Below are 24,979 nucleotides of genomic sequence, written 5' to 3' on the forward strand. Positions count from 1 at the left end.
AACTATTTTTTGTAATATTACAAGCACTTAATCAAAACTTGGAAAGGATCTCAGACTGTTACCAGACAGGACAACTACACGAACTAATTCTTTAAATTCATTTTCAAAATGGAAAGAGAACTGGGGAACCACCGGTGTGATGTGTCGGCTTCTTGTTGGAATCCATGCAATCTGTATTATATGCATACACACACACACACACACACACACACACGCAGAGAGAGATTGGAGCAAACGAGTTCTTACCCAAACCAACAACTATGATGTATTATTGTGATTTTCCTCCGTGATAACTATATCATTGATAAGTCATTTTGTTTTTTCCTATTCTATTGAATACATTGACCTGTGAGAGTTTACATATTTACACTAGTTTCGACTGAATTATGTAGCATTCAATGTAATTTCACTCATAGTACAACAAAAACCTAAAACTGCAAAAAACTTCTCAGCAGTAAATTCATGCAAATCGATGTACACGGTTTGCTTCATCTGGGGCAACAGGAGACAGCAGATAAGAAATCCTTGTCATATACCTATTGTTGGAGGGGTTAATAACAAGCATCCAATTCACAATGAAATGAGAAACAAAATCTCCTCTTAAAGCATCATGATTATATCCTGAAAATCATAGCTAGTAGAGATGAATCATGACTAGGGCCAATAAGAACCTGATATTTGATGAAGACAGAACTAGCTCCAAACTGAAGGGTTTCTAAATTGTGTCCCCATTGCATTCAAGAGAAACCTGACAAGATCTTTTCCCTGCACCTCTTTCTCCTTCTTAAGATCAAGATGACGAACCTAAAGATATTATCATAGATATGTGACAAATTTTAATTTGGTTAAAACAATTGCAGCAGCAAAAAATTTAAAACAAAAATAAAAAAAATAGCCTCCCAAATTAGAATTACCTTAACAAAGCCAGTTTGAGATACACCCATGTCTGTTATGATAACAAGACATTTTATCTCATGTTCACTAGCATATTCATATTGCTCTGTGAGGCTTGGATCAGGTATAGGAACAAGCTCAGCCTGATGTATAAGAATGACAAATGAGGATGAAGCAACCAAGAGAGTTCAAACAACAATAGTGCATCGTACATTCAGGTTAAAAACAAGGTACTATCTCCTACCTTGATATTCTCCTTCCACAATTCAGCAACAAGTTCCATGCGTTCAATTAACAGACCACCTCCTCCTCTTGAACAAACAAGGATGCTGGTGGTAGCTTCATTTCTGTGGCAACACAAAGTTGATGGCCCAAGAGTATGATCAAAGAACAAAATTTAGGACGTAAAAGACGGAGATAACCAATAGGAAGAAACTGCACCTAATAGGCTTGAAATCTACAGGACAATGCTGGATTATAGTCTCAAGTGCAAGGCTGGTGCCAACGGTACCTGGAGGATTCGTTTTCTGAATGGAGCCAAAAAAAAAAAAGAACATTTATCACTAACTAAATATCCGAGATATGCTTTTATGCTTGAAATTATGTACCTATACCAGGGCACTAGCAAACAGATACTAGTAAAATTATGCAGCCCTGGTTATTTGATTAAGAATTACAAATGCAGTTAAGACTGGGAAGATTGTCAAGGAGAGTAATCGAGATTGCTGGAATACTAATCCACTATTTATAGTAAGTATTAAATTAAATGAGAAATGGAAGTAAAGTGGTTATATAACTTTTATTTGATAGTTCCTTAGACGTAAGACAGCACTTCATAAATTGACTTTTATTAGGAATTGAAACCACATCTTACATAGATGAGTAACTGTGTGTTCATTACACATTTATGTTGCATGGTCAAGTGCTTATGCATATACAAATGTACGACAAAAATGAAAAGCAGGAAAGGAATCACAGGTACAAAACCTACATATTCATGATCCCACATTTGATGAAGCAGATAGTCATAGCGACCACCGACAGCAAGCAATGCACCTTCAGTAAGTGATCCAGGATGGTTCTCCTTTCCTAAGTATATCTGGGAAACAAATTAGAATATTAGTTATCTAGAATACTGGCAGTCGTGAATACTGGTAGAGAGTCACTTTGACTGTTGAGTTTCAACACTTTCATTTGTATGGCAATGTCAACCTCAATTCCAACCAGTGATAGCAAGTTACAAATGGGTTTTGCGAACGCACACTTTTTAGTTAGTGATAATGGCTTACAAATGGGTTTTGCGAACGCACACTTTTTAGTTAGTGATAATGGCTGCATCAGGTTAGCAGTTTCTCCTATAAAATTAAGCGACTGCAGATAAGAGAGAGTGTCAAATAGTAACAAAAACAACAATTGTCAGTGTTTCTCACACATAAATGGGTCGCACTTTAAAAAATCAAACCAATTGTCCAAATTTTCTTCACTTTGTACAGGCCCCTGCCTGGGCTATTTCCAATGCAATTCAAACAATTCAAATCCAAGAATCTTGAGATGATGGGGTTGAATAAAGCATTGGGATTAAAAATTTTGGGCACATTTCATGAGCATCTAAGTGCAAGATAATGAGTTCGAGTGTCCAAGATGAGCCACTTTAAGAAGGGGAAAAAAAACTAAAGAGTAACATAATTTGGAGTCATGACTATGCATATCAGAAAGTTAGCAATTCTTGTCTCAAAGATCGATGCCTATGGCAACTATGATCAACAATCACTACTGTGACAGAATGGTATGGTAAAGGTTATATAAACATATGCAAATGAGCATTCACATTCGACTGCAAAGGACATAAACAAACATACACACATAATAGGGAATCGCTATACCTGAAAAAACAAATCTCTATGATAGCTCTCAGTTGGTGGCATAAGTGCATCTATATAAACATGTTTTTCAATCCTCCAGACCCTCAAGTAACTAAAGAGGTCTGACAACTCATCCAGCGCTTTGCGGGTACGTTTATCTGCAGGACAGTGGAGCTTAAAATAAGTACAATACCTCTCAATGATACCTCAGATCAATAATAAAGACCATACCAGCTGGCAAGGCTCCCCTCAATCGAGGAAGGGCCTGGTCTGCAGCTCCACAGAATCTTAAACCAACAGTCTGCAATCTATTTACAGTAGCCTCTGCTAACTTGAGTTCCTGGAAAAAATGAAATTTAGAAAAGAACACGTAAACCATTGAATTAAGTTACATCAGAAACACAGGATAAAGGTGTGCTACGGAATGATAAAGGTATGGTGAAAATTCTTTTTTCAAAAACAGGGTGTTGGGGTGATGCCAATCTTGTGGAAATGTTAGCTATTCGAGAGGCTTTAATTCTTTTTATGGCAGCAGATTGGTGTCATCCGTTTGGGTTAATTATTGAAACTGATTCTTTAAATGCTGTTAATTGGGTCTCAAAACCACTTTCCTCTCCCTGGTGCCTTAGAAATCTGGTGTTAAAAATCAAATCTCTGCTGGGTAAGATTCCTAGATGGCAGATTATTCATATCCCGAGATCTGGGAATGAATTGGCAGACAGCCTTGCCAAATTGGGGGTGGAAAGAGCCACAGACTTGTTGCAAGTTCTTCCTTAATTGTCATGTTATGCTTTGTCTGCTTGCTCGACTTCCTCACGGGGTTTGATGACTCCTTTATGTTTCAAGATTCATGATTTTTGTGTACAGGGGTTTAATGTGGTCTTAGTTTCAGCCTTGCCCATGGTGATATTGGGAGTTTTGAATTTTGTTGTTCTTGATTTTTGCTTGGTGCAGCAAGAGAAGGAAACAGGCATGCTGGTTACGTTTCCTCGTCTTACTGACTTCTTCTTTGGTTTTATATTTTGGGCTGGTGGGGATGTGTTGGCTAAAGGGTTATATGTACATGCTAGGATGAATGGTTTAAAGGGCAAGGTTGTTTGTCTGGTATTTCTGTCCACCAGTTTGTCATCAGAGGGTCAAGACAAGTGTTCTTTCCAGTTTTTGACCCTCATCTGTTTGTATATGAACTTCCTTTATTTATGAATGAACTCTAACTTTCAAAAAAAAAGAAACACAGGATTTGCCTATAATTCACTTCACGAGTTCTTCACAATTGCATTTGACAATGTTCAGGCTCTAGTGACCGGAAAAACACATTAATTATATGACTACTGCCAAAACAGTATCTATTACTGCATGTACAATAGAAAGTTACTTCTCTCCTCAACAGTTGACTCATAACATCCAAAGAATTATGAATCATCCCACATGAACCAGAAAGATTCATTTTTAAGTTAGAATTTGTTCACTTGGAATCTGGATTCTTCTATCAAGGCACACATACTAAAAAGTAGCTTTTTATCACGATTGAATAATTAGTAGACAAATATTCTTACCCTACTTTCTATTTGTTCTAAAGTAACTCCATGCATTTGCATGTGCTAATGAGAATAAGAAGCAAAAAGTAAATAATTTTTTAAGAACGTATTAAATAGCAGCCAAAATATTGCATTACATTTTACAAAATTCTCATCATTCAGCAACATAGCTCAGCCATTTTAAACCAAAAATAAAAGAAGGGAATTTACAAGACGGGGCTTTCGAATAGCATATCATGAAATCATTGGTTCTAGAACATCATATCAAGGTCTTATGAATCATGTCATATAAGAGAATTAAAGTGCAAAAATCAAGTAAAGCACTTGGCAGTTAACCAACGCAATCAAAGTGAACCTTGCATTTTATCATGCATCAACTATAAGAAAAATGTCCTGACCAGATAAACAATTGTTTCTGATTTTGGTGTAAAAGAATTTTGTCTTCTTTAAGGCAACTAAAATTATCTTGTACAAAGTCCAAACCCCATGACCCTAATCAATAGCATTATTTTATTATGCATCAACTACAAGAAAAATGTCCTGACCAGATAAACAATTGTTTCTGATTTTGGTGTAAAAGAATTTTGTCTTCTTTAAGGCAACTAAAATTATCTTTTACGAAGTCCAAACCCCATGACCCTAATCAATAGCATTATTTTATCATAGACCATTGAAATGCAAATACAACATAAGAGATCATTCTAATGAAACTGCTCACAAGACTGTCAGGAGGACAGGTACATATATATATATATATATATATATATATATATATGTCGCCAAGCTATCCAATTTGGTAGGTCATATACAGTAAAAATTCCCAAAAGGAACATGAATCCCTAGTAATCTGCTAAATGAGGTTTCACATCCAAAATTCCCTAGGACATGTCAAGCATGCATCCTCAACAGCTGTGTCATTTCATGCCAACACTGGCAGTGACCCCTAAATTGTCAAGTGCAAGCAACATGGGTTGCCACCTCCAGAAAGTTAGAACATTAACTAAGCAGAAACCGTGTAATGCCCAAGCTGGGTTCTTCATCCAAAATATCTTTCAAATCAAATAAAAATCCAAAATGATACACTTTTGAACACTTTTCAGATGCGGTATCAACCAATGTGGTGTGCTTCTAAACTTACAAGTACAGTAAGCACAACAATCCTTGAAGTCTTAACAACCTTCTCTGGCTAAAATCGTGACTTTAAATGAGGACCTGGTCATTCTTGGAAATATAGGCCTTATCATAAAAACCACCAACTGCATGTATATCTGCTTGTTTTAATTGTAATCATGTAAGCAAATACTCAATAGACACAAATGACAACAGTCACTGCAACTTTATAAGACTCTGAGAAGTACAAGGTCAGTAAAACCATTATTCCAATGGCAACTTTTACGGCTACTTAACATAAGGACTAGCACATGCATTAAGTGAGTGTTCCATAGTTTCCTCAAACCTGCAAAAGCTGACGCCTTATCACAACCCACTTTAACTTCCATTCAGATGATTGAGGACGCAAAGAAGCCATCATCGAGAGAAGCTTCATTCAATTAAGGAAGCAATTGTCAGATCAAAACTTCACACACTCAATAAAATGCATCTTATAAATCAGCAACATACCTCAGCTACTTTCTGTCGGTGCTCTGCATTGATTCCTGCCCAAGACCAAATTGCCTCAAGCAGGTCCCCATGATTAAGATGAATATCACACAATTCTGAGTTAAAAAATCGAGTTAATATGTCCATTGTCACCTGCAAATGAGTGCAAGATGAGTCCAATAATGAATCTACTACTAGAACATGGCAGCACATAACTGCATAACAGATTACCCAAACTCAGTGCAGGCATGACATGGTAATACAGATCCAGTAGTCCTGAAGAATTATATTCATAATGAATATAAAAGCTATAAAAATTAACATTTTGACCCTAGTCCCTTTTCAGGTTGATATAAACAGTGCTTTTTTATTTCTCTGGGAAAAGTGAATAACAGATCCTGTTCTTAATTGAAGCCCCAAAAACCTTCCTCATGGAGAAAATCACAATTTAAATGCAGTGAACTTTAAAGTAATTACAACATCTTCAAAGCATAATATCACAAACGTAGGTAACATAACATCAATTCTCAGTTGTAAAAGGAAAGTAGCTATGCCAACATTTTATAAGACAATCCAGAAGTTATTTCATCAGCATCCCAGTAGGACTAACTATGATACAATTTGGTCCCAAGCACATCACTGGGAGCAGAGAGAGAGAGAGAGAGAGAGAGAGAGAGAGGAATGGCTAGGTCTTCATTTTAGTTTCAAGGTGAATAACAGTCAAGGTTGAGCTAAAAACTCAAGCAGGTATAAGATAGAACAACATTACATAACCAGGGAAACATAGATAGATAAATAGAGAATTAGAGAATATAAATCACAAAGAACACAGTACCTTGAGAGCCTCTGCCTCTGTCAAAGCTGACGCACCTCCAATAATGTCAAAATCACCCTATTGCCAATCAACAGTCGTAGTGTAAAAAATTAACATAAGTTTTGACAAGAAAGCACTATAAATGATACTAACTCAAAACATTGTAGGAAAAAAGGTGCATCACAGCATAAGTTTTCCAATTTTTATACCTGAAGATAGCGGTTTGGAGGTGAATGACCAATTGCTCTTCTATAAACAGGTGATATCTCATATCGCTTGAATGAAAATTTCTAAGAAAGATAAAATGGAAAGTTAAATTATTTAAAACAGATCTCATTCAATTATCTAATAACCAAAGCAGATCAGAGACAATAAGATAAGCATGTATGTGAAAAAACCAATGAGGAAAAAGCAGTTATCTTAATTAGCAAAACAGTTCAGCTTCAACAACACTAAATATATAGATAAATATCAGTATAAAAAGAAGTACAAGCCACTGAATTATCTCCTCAATTCTGTTTCTAGAGACTTCCAAGAAAATCTAATACTTAGCTAATAACCAATCTGCCACCTAGAAGTCCTTCTAACATCTCTATTTCAATACTTGGATACTATATTGTAAGTGAAGCTCGATTGCAAGAAAAATCTTGTACTATTAAATGTAACCTTTTTCTTGCTTTTAAATCCCAAGCAGAAGCTTAAAGCCTCAAACTAAGTCTTAAAAGATGGAATAATAAACAAGGAAATATATTACATTATAATGAACAACTTTACTGTTTTACAATTTTAATTATCCAATAATATTTTCAATTCTAAGAATAATAATTATTTTTTGGATGCTTTTTCAGAAACATGTATTTTGAAAATAAAAAACAGAAAGCTTAGAGATGAGCATGAACATGAAAGACCAGTAAAACTTAGAAATAAGCGTTACGTTGCTGAACAACATTACATAATGCAGCAAAAGTTAGAATGTTAATAGACCATTTAGACTAACGAGGCGACATCTATAGCACAGCAAGGTCCTACATGCAGGTATTATGATTGCCACTGAAGTGTAGAACGCCACAGTCATCAGATCTTAACTGTCTTAAATTAGATGTTGGAAGTCAATTCTTTTTTAATATTCTTAAAATCCCTATTTGAATATCCTAGACTTGTCATGGTAAGTCGGATGTCTATAATGCATTATTCAGAATTAATGCATGTATATATTGAGTTTTTTGTTAGTCATCAAGCTCTTGAAGTCTACGATTGATTCCATACTAGAAATTTAACAAACTTCTGACTTATATAATTCTATCCACAACTGTCTAAGGCATTTCCCAAGAAATACTCAACCGTTCAACACCAAGCCATAAAGCAGCCCATTACAACTCAATGACTCTATTCACAACCTTACATTCATTTACATAATTAACTGCACATCCTTTCAGAAATTTTGAATACCTTCCTTTCACATGATTTCAGTCATTATATCGCAAGAACAGATAATGGAAAGGAAACACAATTTACGTCTAATAAGAAAAATATAGCAACATATCTCTTGAATTCAAGAATTTCTTCTGAACCTTCAACCAATTGAAGTCATTTTTTACTAACATCAACAGCTTTGCAACTCAAACATTAAAATGCATTTCTGTTAATCATATGAACTAGCAGCCAAACAAGCAACAGTGGAAGTTTATAACCTATCCTATGTTAAGAATGCAAAATATTGTGATATGATTTAAGATAAGAGAAATTTACAAAGGTGGTCTAAATTGGGACAACATAAATTTACAAAGCTACTCACCAAGCTTGTACATTAAATAGTACCTGTGTTCCAAAAGTATTGTCATAGTTGACCTTTTCAAAAAGTTATAACTAATTTTGTTTAAAACTAAACAGTTAAAAATCCCTAGAAATCTTAATGAGTCTAAAAGGGAATATGTGAAAATAAAAGATAATTTTGATGAAAACAACTCAAAGCAACTCAACCAAGCCTTAGTGCCAAACTAGTTGAAATTGCCTTCAAGGATTTATATTGTCAATAAACAATTATATTTCAATGAATCGACTTTATAAAATATAAAGACAAATATGGCTTGAAAAAGTCAACTGCAATAGTAATTTTGAAATGGAGAGAGTAATTGGTTTCCTTTTGCAATGTCCCAACAAAGAGGAACAAAATCAGAAAGATGATAAAATGAAAACATGGGTCCAACTTTTGAGAGAAGTTTGTACTCAATACCTGGTTTGCTACTATCCAACTAACAAATGGCAGACGCAGCTCATGACAGAGTTCAAGCATGTCTCCTCCATGAGTCAGAAGTTTGACAGTATTCCTTACCGTACAAAACCAAATATAATTAGCCAGCAGTACCTTTTAACAAAAAAAAAAATGAGGATTTTGACTATGAGGGGTACCTATAGAACTGTGGACAATCATCCAGCAAGCGCATGGGTATTATTTCAAGATGCTTAGCACAATGCTGTTTGAACACTTCCCTGGAGATCTCAGCAACATAATCACGAAGTTCTGTGTCTAACTCTGCAAACTGGATAGAAGAAGTATCATGTTGAACCATTCTCAATCTACCAGCATTCTGGTGATTGTTTTTCATTCCTAACATTTCTTCATCAAAAATGGCATTCACAACTTTGTCATAAACACTTGTGTCCTCGGAAGTCTGCATTGTACATAGAATATCTGAATATAGAAGGGAAAGAAATTAGCCAACTGGTGATTGAATCAAGTGGCTAAATTTTAATTACACCAAACTCACAGCTCATTTATTCTGTTGCAGCATGTTGAGAATTCAGCCAGAGCTTAAACAGCAGAAAAACAGAGAGCAATGGCAGTTCATCTTCATATTTTGACTATGTTACAGCTTACAAGCTAGTTATGCATCAATATTACATTAAAAAATTACTTAAACTGATTAGAGTGCTTACAATTATGTACTATTTCCAATTTTAGGTAAAATCATAAGAATCCTTTTAATAAACTAACCCTCTCCCCCTTTTCCCCCTTTCAAAGTGAGAGAAAGATTCAGTTTTTCCCCACAGAAACAAGAGGATGACAGATGATTTCATAAAATTCCTATTAGCACACTTGAGTCGAACTTGGATAAAAGTTTATCTAAGGGGTCTTTTATGAGTTAAATTGAGAAAGAACGTTATTCTGGTTAACAAGTCTGCATGTGGTCGTCATTAATCAGAAAAAAGATACATGCTAACTGACACCAAAAGGGGTCCTCTCTTGTGTGCAGGAAGGGTGCAAGACTGGTATTTAAAAAAAAAAAAATACTATCATTCAATGTCCCCTTAGCACACCAGACAGTTTTTACATTAAACTATCCTTCCCCCTTTAATTGCACTTCATAAGCAATATTCCATAAAACATTCTCCCATCTTTTCTAATATCCTTCTATAGCCAGAAAAAAAAAAGTACTCTGTTGAGCTAAACATTGGAGGGTCTATCCAAAACCTTCTAACTACTAATTTTAATATTTTCACCTCTTGCTTAGTAAGAAACTCATTTTAATACTTCTTGGTGTTTAAATTACATACTCAATATTGCTCAAATATTCATTCAAAGATGTTTATCGCTTAAAGGATGTTGGATATGAGAAAAGCTACTCAGAGTTGTATGTCCATGTACGTATCAATAATTTGTAAGATGCTGTCCTGTCCTTCTCCCTCTTTTTCCTAGTCATTTGAAACCTAATGTACCAATCACTCACAAATTCAACCTTCAATAAGTAATGCACTTACAAACATATTATAGAAAAAATATACTCACATGAAGACACAGAAAAATGTTGTCTAGAACTTAGTTACTTACCATCCAACAGCTCATATTCCATTCGTGGAGGAAAAGCATTTTGCAAAAGTTCCATGGCAGACGGCCGACCAGAAGGACTTTGAGACATTAAGCATCGTAATAATGATGCCTGTTCTGGAAAATCAGCTACCCATGCAGCAGGAAGTTCTCCTTTATGTTTCAAATCGGATAAAACAATGTGTCTCTCCATTGCTGTCCCAAACGGATGCCAAAGCTCAAAGAACACAACTCCTAAACTGTACATGTCAACCTGGAAGACAAAACAACTAACAAAAGTTGTATCATAAGCTATGAAGCAGTAAAGTGCCAATAATCTACTAATAAGGTATTTGACTCAATGCTAGGTGCATGCATTCCTGCTCACAGAGCTGGATTTGAATTCCACTTCCCCTTCCCCCCTCTCCCAACAAAAGAGAAAAATGAAAACGCATACTGCTTGAACTAAATAATAAAACCAAAGAAGCTAACATCATTCACCTTCTCATCAATCTTTGGCCATCCCTGCTCAATTTCAGGTGCAGTGTAAAAATAGGTACCAACTTGACCGGTACCATCAACTGAAACTCCAGTTGTATCTATTGGGAAACCACCATCCTGGTCCACCTGCTCGAACCTCAAGAATTTTGCTGAAGCCAGAGAAACGAAAAAACAAATTTTATATGTAATTTTCAATTTTGGGCCAACTAACATGGCTATCACATAATTTCTTCACTGACTAGTAACACTAGCTACTAAATCACACATAAAAAAGCACTAGACCTGCCCCTTTCAAAAAAGCATAATTAAACAAATAAGTAGTAATAAGTTGAAAGAATCTTTTTCAAAAGATCAAACATTCACTTATATTTTGTACACATGCTAGCATTTGCCTTTGGAACATGATATATGATTTAATAGCCTTATTGCTTATAGAAGCTTCCAACATGGAATAATGGTAATTTTTGACGGCAAGTAGTCATCAATCCATTGTAAAGCATAACTTATGAACCTTTAATTCACTTTGGTTCTCTTTTGGCTTATTGTATATTCAACAAGCCAAAAAAGCATTAATGAAATTCATTTAAAATGTGTAATCTGCTTTATTTGGAATTCAACAAACCATGACTATAAACATTATATTAATATGTAAATGAAGATTTACTATAACATTCTTTCAAATGAAATGAGTTCCACTTTTGTCTGGTTCCTTAACTAATATGTAAAATATCCCTTTAAAGCATAAAGGAAGCCAAAAGTTGATTTCCTAATAGAAAATATGTATCTTACCAAGACCAAAATCTCCGATTTTAATATCGTTGCGGGCATCAAAAAAGATATTGTTTGGAGTTAAGTCCCGATGGATAATTCCTTGTCCATGTATGTGTGCCAAGCCTTCCACAATTTGGCGAAACAAATGCCATGCTAATTCTTTGTCAAAATTATTATACGATTCAAAGACTTCACGAAGAGTCCTTCAGACCATAAAAGAAATGAATTTGGGGAGTTAGGAGTAATAAGAACAAAAGAACAAGGGATTTCCCAACTACTTCAATAAAATATGAGTAAGTAATAGACTAACGAAATCATAGAACAGCACGTGAACATATATATACGACAAGCATAAACGACATAAATGCAAATATACATAGCTTTAGTTCTGTACGACAAACCGGTTGATGGTTTTGTATTAATATTATTAATTGGAAAAATTGTGACATTTTACTTTTGAGTTTGAGAATCCTGAATATAATTCATGTACTGCTTAATAAATATATATATATATATGTCTTACGTAATGAGTAATTAGTGGAATAAATATTTATATTTTTATTAGTAAAGTTGTTTATATCTCAAGTTTCAATCACGGGTTTTTCAGTAAAATATCTACTGGCCTGTATTCAATATTATAGAAAAGATTGTTTAACCAGGTTAATATCTTATAATTATAATTTAAAATATCTAAGCAGAAAAATTTGAAAATCAATAGTGCCAACACCACAAATTTATAACATAAAACATATCATCTTTGAAAAATATAAATCTTCAAAACCAAAGCAAATCAAGAATGAAAAATTACATGCAGAAATCAAGCAAATCAAAATCGAAATTAGTCAGCAAGACCAAAATGAAATAAGAAAACAAATACAATCTTTCAAATACTCAAAGACTCTTCCAGAAAATTCCTCAGAAACTGAACAAGAATCTGATCAAGAAGACTTACCAGATTGTTTAATCTGGTTAATCGGGTTAATATCTTAACATCATAGTTACATGTTAAAATTATAATGATAAGATATTAACCAGATTAAACAACCTTTTCTAAATATTGAATACAGGCCATTAGAGATTTTAAAAATTAAATTTGTCTTTCAAATTCAAAATAGAAAGAGGCAAATCTAATCGATTCTAATAAAAAAAAGCATTCAAAAATTCCTGTGCATACATATCTTTTGGCTACGGTTAAATTCAGAAAGGAAAGATAAACTACGAATTTGATATGTTTGAATTCAAAATTTATGTAAAATTTCCCATCTTTGGTAGATTTTGATATTGGTGAATTTGAATACTTTTTTGAATAAAGTTATTGGACGAATAGCATAATTTAGATATTATCCTACATATCAAGAAGATAGGTTGTCCACATAAGTATCCATGTCGGCATTCCTTTTATGTGTGTGTGTGTGCGTGTGGATATCAGTTCAAGAAATGCAGTCTAACATGCAACAGAAGACTTCACATAATTTTCTATGAAAATTTAAAAGGAAAAAAAAAGGATGTTGAACGGAAACACCTCAAGTCAATAACATGGTTCAAGCAGACATATTCAAGAAATCCTATTCAAATAATTTTCCCAAGGAGTTTCTTTTAACTATCCTTGGTGAGAACATAAATTACAAGCACTCTTGCATTACTTCACAAGGATGAAGATTAAAGCAAATATAATTACCAATAATTGATGGTACAATCAACCACATAGTGACATTAAAAGAAAATAACCATAGTATCCAGAATGAAGTTCAATGATTATCTACAGCTTCACATTAGTTCACTTCTTTTATTCTTATTTAAAACAAGAAAAAGAAAGTATAAAAAAAAAATGTAAAGGGTAAGAAGTAGTCATTCAGAATAAGAATTTAGGACTACCAAATAAATAAATAAAACAAAAATAAACGGGATACCTAGGGCAATATTCCATCTGAATATATAGATATGTTGACTCAAGTTTGTTCTCCTGTCCAGGGACATCAGTCAAGCCTGCGCCCTTACTGAAGGTGGAGCTTGTTGCAGTCCCTGAACCCCATGCAGTATCACCAGAAGAACTAGCAACTCCTGTTTCCAACCATGCCTGGAAGTTTACAAATATTTAGAACTTCATAGATGGCCAAGTGGGTGCAATTATTTTCCTAATTTTGAATCAAAAATATTTCTTTTCTTCCTTTTCCTAATATCTTTCCCATGGTTAACACAAATTAGGCTGTCAACTTATTACCTTTCTATAAGACCTACTTAAGAAAGAACGGTTAAAGATTGTTGGTAGAGAATCAAGAAATTCAAAAGTTGCAGAGAGAAGCAAAATGGTAAAAGGCTCTTCAGCCTTACCTGATAGTAACGGACAACATGCTGATGCTGTAAACGGGAAAGTGTAGCTACCTCCCTAAGTACCTCACCAGTCAACATTATCGATGCATTAGCACAAATTAAAAGGTATCAAGCATGGTAAAAGATGGAAGGTATTGCACTTAAACAAATATATAATACAGATTAGAGCAAAAATTCAGATACTGAGAAAGTAAACAAAATATGGTTTTCAAGTAAGCAAAGCATTAAACAATTGTATCAAAATTTGATGCCATAAAGCAATGTCTTAATGAAAAAGGTGATTAACTACAGATATAATGTTGGAAGATAATGCCAATTGGAAGCAAGAAGGATAACCAAAAAAAATGTGTCAGAAGTGAAGCATTCATTAAGCATGCAAGATCATGCTGATTACATTTTAAGAAAGGAAAAAGAGAAAAGAAAAAGGCTACACCAGAGAGATCTATGCCAGTCCATGATTAATCTTCTAAATAAATGCAACACAAGTTGACCAAACCCTAAGTCTGAAGCTGACAACAGAAACAAGGGTTAAGAAGACTTGAGTACTCCTATGCACCAAATCGCACCAACATTGCCAACATCTCCATTATATAGCTTGTTTATATTGAGTACCATGACAGTATTAAAGAAACAGAGACAACAATAAACCTAAGGTGTGAATGGAGGTTGCAAATACAGCAGATTAAGAAACTAAAAGCAAAGACAAAATCCAACTGACAAATACTCACAGCATAAATCCGTTTGCTAGAAACGTAAACATCAGCAATTTGGAAGCACCTTAATTATGAGTTCTTTTAATAAGTGATAATTTGATACGGTCCCTTGAAACGAATCAAGTTATGGGATGGTGTGTGGAAGGGTTTGGTTTAGTTTGAGGTATGCTAGGTACTTGGGTGGAAGGTTTCTTTTTTCAACCTATGTTTGTAGTGCTGGCTCGTTAGAGAGAACCTGCAGATCTCTTGAGTTTTAAGTACTCAAAAACTTGAATAGATACTGAACAACCCTCTTTTATTAACTTCACTCCTTTTTTAACTACAGCTTGGTGGAATAACCACCCTCAAAGCAAGAAAGTGGAAAGGTGAAGACACAACCTCCAATAACATGAAATAGAAAACTACCACTAACAATAAAATAGGGTGGAGACACAACCTCCCACAACATGAAATGGAAAACTACCATTAACAATAAAATAGGAACCACAATGAAACTGTTAACAATAAACTGCCAGCAACCAATCATATATGTTGATTTAGTATATACTTCCCATGGGTGAATCGCTTGTAAACTAAGGGATTATCTGATGTGCTAACATAATTACAACACTTAGCATCTTTAGAAGTACATAACTGTAACCCTCTATTTAGAGTGATGGTATAAGAAACAAAGTTACCTCAAGATTCGATCATTAACAGGCAGGTTTTTGTCCTTAAGGCCAATTTTCTTCACAGCATACTGTCTTCCATCTAGCTTATTTTTGCACAATACAACATGGCCAAACCCACCATGGCCTATTACCATCAAAAGAAGAAGTCTAAGTAGTCCTAAAGTTTACAGAAAATTAAGATAATTTGGTAAATGAAATGCTACACACAGCTTAAAAGAAAACAAAACCAAAACAGATCTAAGAAGTCCATAAAATAAGCATTATATCAGGTGAGGTTTGTAAAACTAAAATATTGACAAGGAGAGGTAGAAATATTGAATTACATAGCAAGGCTGAATGCCCCTTGGGCTTCACTCAGGCGGTAAGGTGAAAGGGGTTTTTAGGTAGAAATCCTAGGTTCAAGATGTTGTACCAAAAACAGAAAAAACGAAAGACAGAAAGATAAATAGAGAAGTAGCATCCAGAATCCAGCATTGCAATAACAAGGATTCCAAGCAAGTAAGGTCCACTATTTGTGGAGGCCATTTTCATTGTGCACAAATACAACATTACCGCTATTCCTGTGCAGGTCAATGTGAAAACTTCAAGAACTTTCATCACTTGAAACATGAATATGTTAACCTGATCAACTATCCAATATCCAAAGCAAAGCCATTACACCTCTACAATTTAGTTCTAAGATCAAACCAGGATCACCAATATATTTCTTCAACGGGAGAAACAGATGCATACGAAAAGGTATAATGGAAGATATGTAATACCAAGGGATTGTAGCTCCTCAAAGTCATTGAGATATCGAGAGCTTGGGAGAGATGCACTTTCCACCCCCAAATCAGAAGCAGGTTTCCAAAATGCAGAAACTTTGGATGAAACCTGAATAAATGTATAAAAAATTATAATGAGAATCAGAATTGGGGCTCATTGCCAAAATATAAGGAAAACAATAAAGGACAAGGAACAATAAGTGATAACCATATGCTGACGGAAAGCGTGATCAAAGGTTTTATTGAACAATGAAGATGATTTAAAAGCTAAATCCTGCACCCATTCTGAGAACATCTGAATTCAAATCATCAGAGAATCACCATTTAATAAAGCAAGCAGATTTCGAATATTTTAAATCTAAAGACAATCGTACTTTTGTTTTCCTTTTTCCAACAAGCAGAATGGTATTAATGACATACACCTAGGTTGTACAGCTCTGTTATAATCTGTGGCAGCGAATCACTTAATGGTCCTTTAGAAGCACAAGCAAGGCGAAGCAGATAAACCTACGCTTGTAAATGAAAATGTATTAGACAAAGTTGTCCCTTAAAGCAAATTAAGTTTACATGCTGAAAAATAAGAGAATTGAGAAAATGTGAAAAAGTTACCATCATTAGATCTTTTTCAATGGCTTCTGATGCACGATTATCAGCTAAGGATGCAGAAGATAAGGACTCCCAAGGCTCACTTTCAAGATCCCCATCATCATCCTCTGTTTCCTCAAGAACAATATCCTACAAAATTAACTAATGCCTATGTAATATTCCACATAGAACTAAGCCATGAAATAAAAATGATTTCGATTATTACAATTTGGTGTTAAATGGTCGCCCATTCTTTAATCTTGTCAATTTGAACTTTCTTTAGGTGCCAAATTTAAGAACTAGCACCTAAATTAATTTAGTTTTACAATTTCTAAATCAATGTATCTCCATTCTTGTTCCATCTTCTTTTAAAACAACTTTTCTTTATTGTACTTTGTGAAAAAATTTCCAAACCTTCATTTTTGCCTTTTGAAGTGCTAGAAGCCCTAGAATTCTTGCAGTTACTTATCTCATGTCTTCAGACTAACAAGTTTCACATTTAATTTTACATCAGAATAGAAACAATAGCATTGTTCCAGCCTGCTTGGTTTTAAGCCCTCTTGTCCAGAAATAGTTATCCATTCACTTGCATAAGAAGGACAAGAATAGAGATTCCACACAATGATGCTATTAAATCATAAGGGCTTTGACAAGGTACTTTGTCATAAAATATATCTAACACTTTACAAAGCCCATATCAGTCATTTCACTAAGGATCCTACTCAACTTGTACAGGCTTCTTAGACACATAGTCCTGTGACTTTTACACAGTCACCTACACGTGATGCTGATACAGTTTGCTATGATTGGACCTTCTCTCCAATTTCTTGATCTTTGGTCTCTATTATATAGATATTTACTCACGCATCATACTTGTTTCACTATTTTATGGATATTTACTCCCCCATGATCCTTGTTTCACAAGTAATTTATGCTTCTCATATTCTCGTGACACAGTGTTCCATACAATACAGGCAATAGGGGGGATGAAGACAACACCCAGGTTATGAAACAAGATGAGGATATATTCAAGTAAGATCAGTTATTATCAGGATTAGACAAGCTCTGACATTATAAATAGGAAAGCATTTACAAGAAAAAGAATTATTTTGTGCACAAATTTTCAAAAGTATGTGAATTTTAAGAAGACATATAAAGCAGGAAATGAAAATGGTCTGCAATACTTCAAGATCTATTCACTCAATTGAAAGCAATAAATTATAAATATGCATTCTTCACTCAAATTCAAATTATCATTTTCCTTCCTTCTAATTTTAACAGGATGCAAAATGGACCGGAAGAGAGAGAGAGAGAGAATTTATTTTTCATCTATATATTGAGGGGGACCTTCTCACCTCCCCCACCCATCAGCTAGGATTTTATGAAAGTCATATATTTAAACTATGGAGCAAAAGCAATAATACCGAACAATAAGTATCTCTGTAATCCAATTTCAGCATATAGTTATGAGAAATTAGATTTTTGTGAGCATGTAAAAACTTCAAGGAATGTTTTCTACTATAGCTACGTTAGGTAGCAGAAATAAAAGTTAAATAAGAATGCTAGAGGTAAAGATGCTTTAAAATATCAAAAACCAAGCCAGTATGACTTACCTCCTTCTCACCTTTCATGCCATTTCTACCCAAGTTCTCCATTAAAAAATTGCTTGAATCAGCAGTAGATATGCTCTTACTGTCATCTTCACTTTCTTCTTTAAGGTTATCCAATTTTGCAACAGGTAAAGGTGACAGAACTTGCTTTTTTTCTTGCATTGCCAATGACATTGGATTCTTTTCAAGTTTCTTTTCTCGAACATTATATCCCAGTTTTGAACCATCTGATAGATGTGACTGTACAGCAGAAACTATACCTCTGTTTTTGTCCATATCCAAAGGCCAATTCCATGACTCTCCAGATCCACTGAAAAGATCTATAAAACCATAAACAAAAGGCCCCCTAGAAGAGCAACTCTTGTTACTTGAAATTGCAGCATCCTTCTGGAGCAACTGGCCACTGCTTCCTGTGGTTGAATATAAAAGCTTCAAAGAAGAAAGGATAAATCAAGACAGGATACGTAAATAGTTAACATGCTTTATCTTATAAAAGACTGAACATAAAGCCCAAGTCAACTATGTCTTAATTCCAAAGGTTGCACTTGGCTTCACTAAGCCATTTTGTCTGTTCCATTCAATTAAAGGTTACATCCCATGAAGGATGAAAGGAAGCTACGTCTTCTATTTTTTCTTTTTAAATGACCTCAACTCATGTTATTTTTAGTCTATCAGTACCTCTTTTAGTTTATCCAACTTGGCACAGATCAATCTCACATAACAGAGTATCCCTAGGTCTAAGTTGCATATGATCTAAGTTGCCTCTCCCTTAATTAATCCTAAATAGGTGCCACCTCTACCTTCTTATAACTAATATCTTATTTGGTAGGGCTAGGAATCTATCCTAACATCCTCATTTCAATTAAATTATTTGTGGAGATGTCATTTTACCACCCAACATCCAGTACCTATTATAAAGCTGTATATGATGGCTATTTCACCAAATTTTCCTCCAACCTAGGCAATCACTCATAGTCGGACGATATCCATGCAGCACTTCTCCATTTTCCTGCTCTAATCCTATGCTGAAATATTGACTTAAGGTTCTTCCTTACGGCCTAGGGTCATCACAAATCAAACATAAATACTGAAACAATCACTTTGAGGAACTTCCTACTTATTTATTTTAACTCTATCTTCCTCTCTAGTTTTAGTTTTAGAAAACTTATACTTTATATTCAGCTTTGGTCCTCCCTAACATAAAATTTTCAAATTCAAAACTACTCCTCCCACCTTACTCACATCTACTAAACTATATCATCCAAACATAGTATGAACCAAGAAATATCAGCTTGAATATTCCAAGAAAGTTCATCCATCAATAAAGAAAAGAGATAAGAGTTTAGACAGATTATAGAACTGTAATAGGAAAGTCACTACCATCACCTCACTGTTTGTTAGAATTGAAACTACTTCCTTATACATATCTTTATCTTCACTCATACTCCATGTTTCTCAAACCAAAGGAGTAGATATTATTAAATGAAAAAAACAAAAAAAGGAATAGATATTTATTTCAGAGAGAAAAGATCCCCACGTCCCTCTTGGCAACAAGAAAAAGAAAATTCATATAGAGATCTCCATAAACAACAAACTTATATTTTGAAAGTCATTCAAACAAACAAAGAAAACATGTTATATAAACAACTTATGGTCCAAGAAGGTATTTACATGTTAATTTAGAGCAATACCTCAAACACAATCAATAAATGAAAACCATAGAAAAAATTAAAGTTCAATATGTTAAAAAGAGACAAAATCACATAAAATTATCAAGTATATAGAAGACATCATTAAGCACAACATGGATGGTAACTGTGACAACTTAAGCAAGGGATACAAGGAACTGCTCATGAAACCAAACTAAAGGAATGAATTTGGATCAATAAAAATAAATGGCAAGAAGAAAAAATGAAACACTAATTATTATAGAGGACAAAAGCATACAGATTCATGTGACTGAGCCACCGGAACAATTTCTGACAGGAACTCTTGAGCAGCTTCCACCAAATTAAAAATCATTACTCGTCCTTCTCGCGCATTAGCATTTGCCTGGAAAAAAGCAAGTAAAGAAAATAGTGGTCACTAAGTTTACAACATACCAAGCAAAAAACAGAGCACAAAATGGTTATGCTTGTACAACATAAATTCTGAATTTCTATTTTTGATAAATATGCAACATGCTCTTAGGGGAAAATAATCTGCACTAACCCAAGCTTCTAGAATGATAAAGACAAAGTGCTACCATTTATTATCACAGATTATCAGCATTATTTATTACTGTCACCAGCAGAGCTTTTATGAAATAGATAACAATACAAGTCAATCCATACCTGATCATTAAGCAGAGACAAAAGATTATCAGCCTCGCTTTTTGTCAGGCCTTTCTCTGGAGTGATCTGCAACTTTGGGCACTTATAAGGATAACCCGGCAAGCACCTGATAAACAAGTAAAAGAAAAAATGAAAAGAATACATATGTTGATGTAAAATGAAACATAAAACAATATTCATCAATAATTTAAACTTACCTAACTAAGAGGAAAGCAGAAACATCAAGATCCTCATAACCCATATCCTTCGAGTAAGGCCTGTTCAAATTTCATAATTAGCAAACTAAGATTAGGAAAAGTAAGAGCTCACCTGACAAGTTCGATACAAAACAAAAATAGCAAAAACCTGAGCTTAATAATGATTTCCAGAGGTGACCCAGAGACAACTTTGCAGTCTTCCTGAAATATTGCACACCTAAAAATACAGAAATTTGAAATAAAATACAATTCTATGTGCCTAAAAATTCACTACTTCAAATTCCTAAAACAAAGAATAATTGCAAACATGCTATGTAAGAGTAAAAAAAATTTCAAAAGAGCCCCTCAATTTATAATTGAGGGATATGTCAATAAAAGTGGGTTATTCTTTTAATGGAAATACTATAAGAGTTCAACATGTTAATGCATAATTCAGTGCATCATAAATTAATAATGCATTTTTAGGGGTAAAAAAACAACTAAATCAATATATAAAAATATATATATAAATGTATATATTATTTAAGATATCAAAATCAAACAATACTAAATTTAGTGTAAAGAACTTTAACCATAAGCACAAATCTATCTAAATTTCTTAAGTTCTATAATCATTGTGTGAAAATTTATAATAGGTCTCCAATCTATAATGATATTGGCAATAGGTGAGCGGCCTTTCCCGCGTTTAAGTATCCAGAATACTGAAAATTTAGTCGACCCATGATATACTAGTATCACGACTTTAAAACTTTCAACCAACATAAGCTCAATAAGACCCTTAATCTTTTCTCAACCTCGACTAACCATTCCCAAATTCTACCAGTAGTCCTCCAAAATTTAACTATCAAATCAATATATCATTGGTCACTATGCCCTATTTAAGATCATATCTATTATCCTCAGTAAGTTTAGTACAAACGATGTCTTTTTGTTATATAGTTTGAATGCAAAGATTAAAAAGGCGCACTGAGAAATGGATTGAGAGGGGAAAAAATTATTGATAACATACAGAGCAGTGATCTCTTCAGAAAGAAGCTCATTATCATCTCCATCATGAGAATTATGATCTTTCAGAGAAGCCCTTCCTTTACTCCTCCTCCCTCCTCCTCCTCCTTTCTTTTTCTTTTTTGAACCCATTTCTCACATCTAATCATCCAAAAGCCAAACAAGGCCTTAATTCCTATATGGATCTTTGATAAAACCCCAGATGATGATGGGTTTTATTTATTTGAAGTTTAAGGGGGGAAAAAGTTCGTAATAAGAGAAGAAATGTACACAAGATGGGACAGATTGGGTGGAAATGGTGGCTGGGCGCTGAAGTCCCGGTTTTGAACACAGAGACGTAAACTGAAAGATGTTAGACGGCAGCTTCCTCACCTCGACTAGTACAAAAAAATATTTATAAAAAATATATATTTATATTAAAATATAATGTAAAAATAAAATTTTCATAATATTTTTAAATAAAATTAGCAAAAGTAAAACACAAATTTATCAGAAACGTCGTACCAACATGATCTGTTCCAAAAAAATTCATCAAATGAGTAGATTAGTAATTTATTTCATATTTATTTTATTTTTTTATATAAACCAATTAATGAAATGGTTACGAAGGATATTTTAGAAATATAAAAAAATTTGTTTATATTAGCTTTGTACTCAAAATTAAAATAATTTAATATCTTAATTTTAAAAATTATTTTAATTTAATCTTTTTCATTAACTATATTCAATTTTATCATTAAAAAGATGACATCAGTGTTAATATAGCATATTTTGATGACATGACATTCATATGATGATTTGGCATGTCACGTGATACCAACTTGATGATATAATAGTACCATATAACTTAATATGATGATATGATAATGTTAACGTGACATTGATATATCATATAATAGATAAAAAATATTTTTGTATCATGTTATAGGGGTTAAATTAAACAAAAATATGTAATACAATAATTAAATTGAACAAAATTGAGATATTAAAAGATTAAATTGAAAAAAATTTAAAAATATAAATATTTAAGTAGATAGTATATATACTTATTAATAAGTTAAATATTTAAATGTAAAATATTTATAGTGTTAAACAATATAAAAAATTCATACTTAATTATTTGATTGTAAAATATGTACATTAATTTTTTTTTGTAAAAATTAAGTTTGAATTCTCTTTGTATAAAAAAAATAAAAAAATATATATTTAAAATCAAATTTAGATGAAAAACTTACATTATATTAGATGAAGAAGAAATATATAAAGTTAATGATAATTATAAAAATAATTTTTGTTCTAGCTTGCTTAATTTGAGCATTACAATCCTCTTATTACAGCTATAGAATTTGAGTTACTCCACCTCTTTAATTTTTAATTTATTTTTATGTTCTTATTTTGTTTAATATTTCAAGTTATATTCTTTAAGTTGAAATTTCTTGAATTAAATACTACATTTATAGTTGATAGAGTTAAATATAATTAAAAATATTTATACAATTTTATTTTGTATTTACAATTTTTTTTAAATCCAAATTAATAATGTAAATTTAAATTTAACATAATTTGATTGAGGTATTTAAACTTAAATAAAATTGTTCTATAAGAAATATTGAGTAAATTCAAATAAAAAATGAATTAGGTAAAGGTTAAATAATTCCAAAAGAATGAATAACTAAATTAATCTATTTTGCTTATTTGAGTTTAGCTTAAGTCAAATAAATTTTAAAATTTTATATTATTATAAATAAAAAATTATTTAATATTTTTATATTATTTTATTATAATATAGTGTAAGTTATTCATCTAAATTTAACTTTAGGTATGAATTTTTTTAAAAAAAATTTATAAAAAGAAAATTCAAACTTTATTTTTAGAAAAAAGATAAATTAATGTGTATATTTTAGAATCAAATAATTAAGTATGAAAATATTTATCTATATTTTTTAATATTATAAATATTTTTTATTTAATTATTTAACTTATTATTAAGTATATCTATCATCTACTTAAATATTTATATTTTTTTAATTTTTTTAATTTATTCCCTCAATATTTTAATTTTATTTAATTTAATCTATATACTATATATTTTTATTTAATTTAGTTCCTATAATATGACACACAAAATTTGTTTTAAAAATTTTTTTATTTACAATGTAGCCATGTTAGCATTATCACGTCATCATATTAAGGCCACGTAACACTACCACGTCATCAAAATATGTTACGTCAATACTGATGTTAGTGTTGATGTTATCTTTTTAACGGTAAAATTAAATGTCATTAGTAGAAATGATTAAATTGAAGTAATTTTTAAAATTAAATAATTAAATTACTTTGATTTTGAGTATAGAGATTAAATTGAACAAAATATATGAATATAGAGACTTTGTAGATATTTTGACAAAAAAGAATAAATCCACATATGTTTTGATATCAATAGTAATAATTATATTTAAATGCTATTTGTTAGTAAATTTTTAATCTTAAATCACAGTTCTCAAAATGTTAAATTTAAATTATTAATAATTATTGACTTAAAACGCTTATATAAATATTTATAATTACATTCACATCTTATGTAAAATAAGAAATAATAAATCAAATATAAAAATGCATAAAACTTTATGCTCAACTTACAAATTTCTTTAAAAGAAACAACAAAATTATAAATTTATTCGGTTTTATCCAAGTCTATTCCAAATTTCGAAAATTAGATCCTAACAATTTTGTTATAAAGCATTAATAGGTTTTAGTTTGAAATAATCATAATAATATGGTCATTTTTGTAATTTCACTACTATGATAAATTTTTTTTCCTATTAATAAGCTTTTCAATTTTTTTTTTGAATTCAAGAGAGTCTATTTAAATTACCATGATATAATATCATTAGGTTAAATTATTTTAATTTTGGAAGATCATGTAACAATCCCATACTAACAATCACTGTAATATTATTGTAAATATTCTATAGAGAAGAGAGTA

General features: G+C 32.4%; 1 protein-coding gene across 5 annotated transcripts; it reads right to left on the minus strand.

The window, feature by feature from the left end:
• Positions 1 to 239: 239 nt before the first annotated feature.
• Positions 240 to 22,355, minus strand: GCN2 (protein kinase family protein). Of its 5 annotated transcripts, none has more exons than XM_089784386.1 (30): positions 21,998 to 22,355; positions 21,137 to 21,205; positions 20,989 to 21,048; positions 20,792 to 20,897; positions 20,406 to 20,510; positions 18,462 to 18,887; positions 16,873 to 16,998; positions 16,684 to 16,770; positions 16,472 to 16,558; positions 16,261 to 16,372; positions 15,506 to 15,623; positions 14,116 to 14,170; positions 13,695 to 13,861; positions 11,803 to 11,987; positions 11,014 to 11,162; positions 10,537 to 10,786; positions 9,117 to 9,399; positions 8,941 to 9,034; positions 6,917 to 6,997; positions 6,729 to 6,785; positions 5,915 to 6,046; positions 5,751 to 5,834; positions 2,988 to 3,096; positions 2,778 to 2,914; positions 1,886 to 1,993; positions 1,336 to 1,421; positions 1,139 to 1,241; positions 915 to 1,037; positions 672 to 804; positions 240 to 492 (listed from the first exon to the last, which is right to left on the minus strand). In XM_089784386.1, exons 1-29 carry the CDS (start codon positions 22,123 to 22,125, stop codon positions 694 to 696), a joined length of 3,738 nt encoding a protein of 1,245 aa, XP_089640512.1. In that variant the 5' UTR covers positions 22,126 to 22,355; the 3' UTR covers positions 240 to 492; positions 672 to 693. The 5 variants fall into 5 exon arrangements, with proteins under 5 accessions (XP_089640512.1, XP_089640511.1, XP_021290176.1 ...); XM_089784385.1 differs by having other exon boundaries at positions 240 to 536; XM_021434501.1 differs by having other exon boundaries at positions 240 to 804.
• Positions 22,356 to 24,979: the final 2,624 nt, after the last annotated feature.

This window comes from Theobroma umbraticum, unplaced genomic scaffold (assembly GCF_002168275.2).
Source record: "Theobroma umbraticum cultivar Fairchild unplaced genomic scaffold, ASM216827v3 scaffold_130.0, whole genome shotgun sequence".
Classification (NCBI taxonomy): Eukaryota; Viridiplantae; Streptophyta; class Magnoliopsida; order Malvales; family Malvaceae; genus Theobroma; species Theobroma umbraticum.

Excerpts from the sequence above, each read along its gene's own strand:
- GCN2 (XM_089784386.1), bottom strand. The coding sequence starts at position 22,125 with ATGGGTTCAAAAAAGAAAAAGAAAGGAGGAGGAGGAGGGAGGAGGAGT. Across the intron at positions 6,998-8,940 it reads GTTGGATAGTAGCAAACCAG|AAATTTTCATTCAAGCGATA; the intron begins GTATTGAGTACA and ends TATCTTTCTTAG. Across the intron at positions 6,786-6,916 it reads CTCCAAACCGCTATCTTCAG|GGTGATTTTGACATTATTGG; the intron begins GTATAAAAATTG and ends GATTGGCAATAG.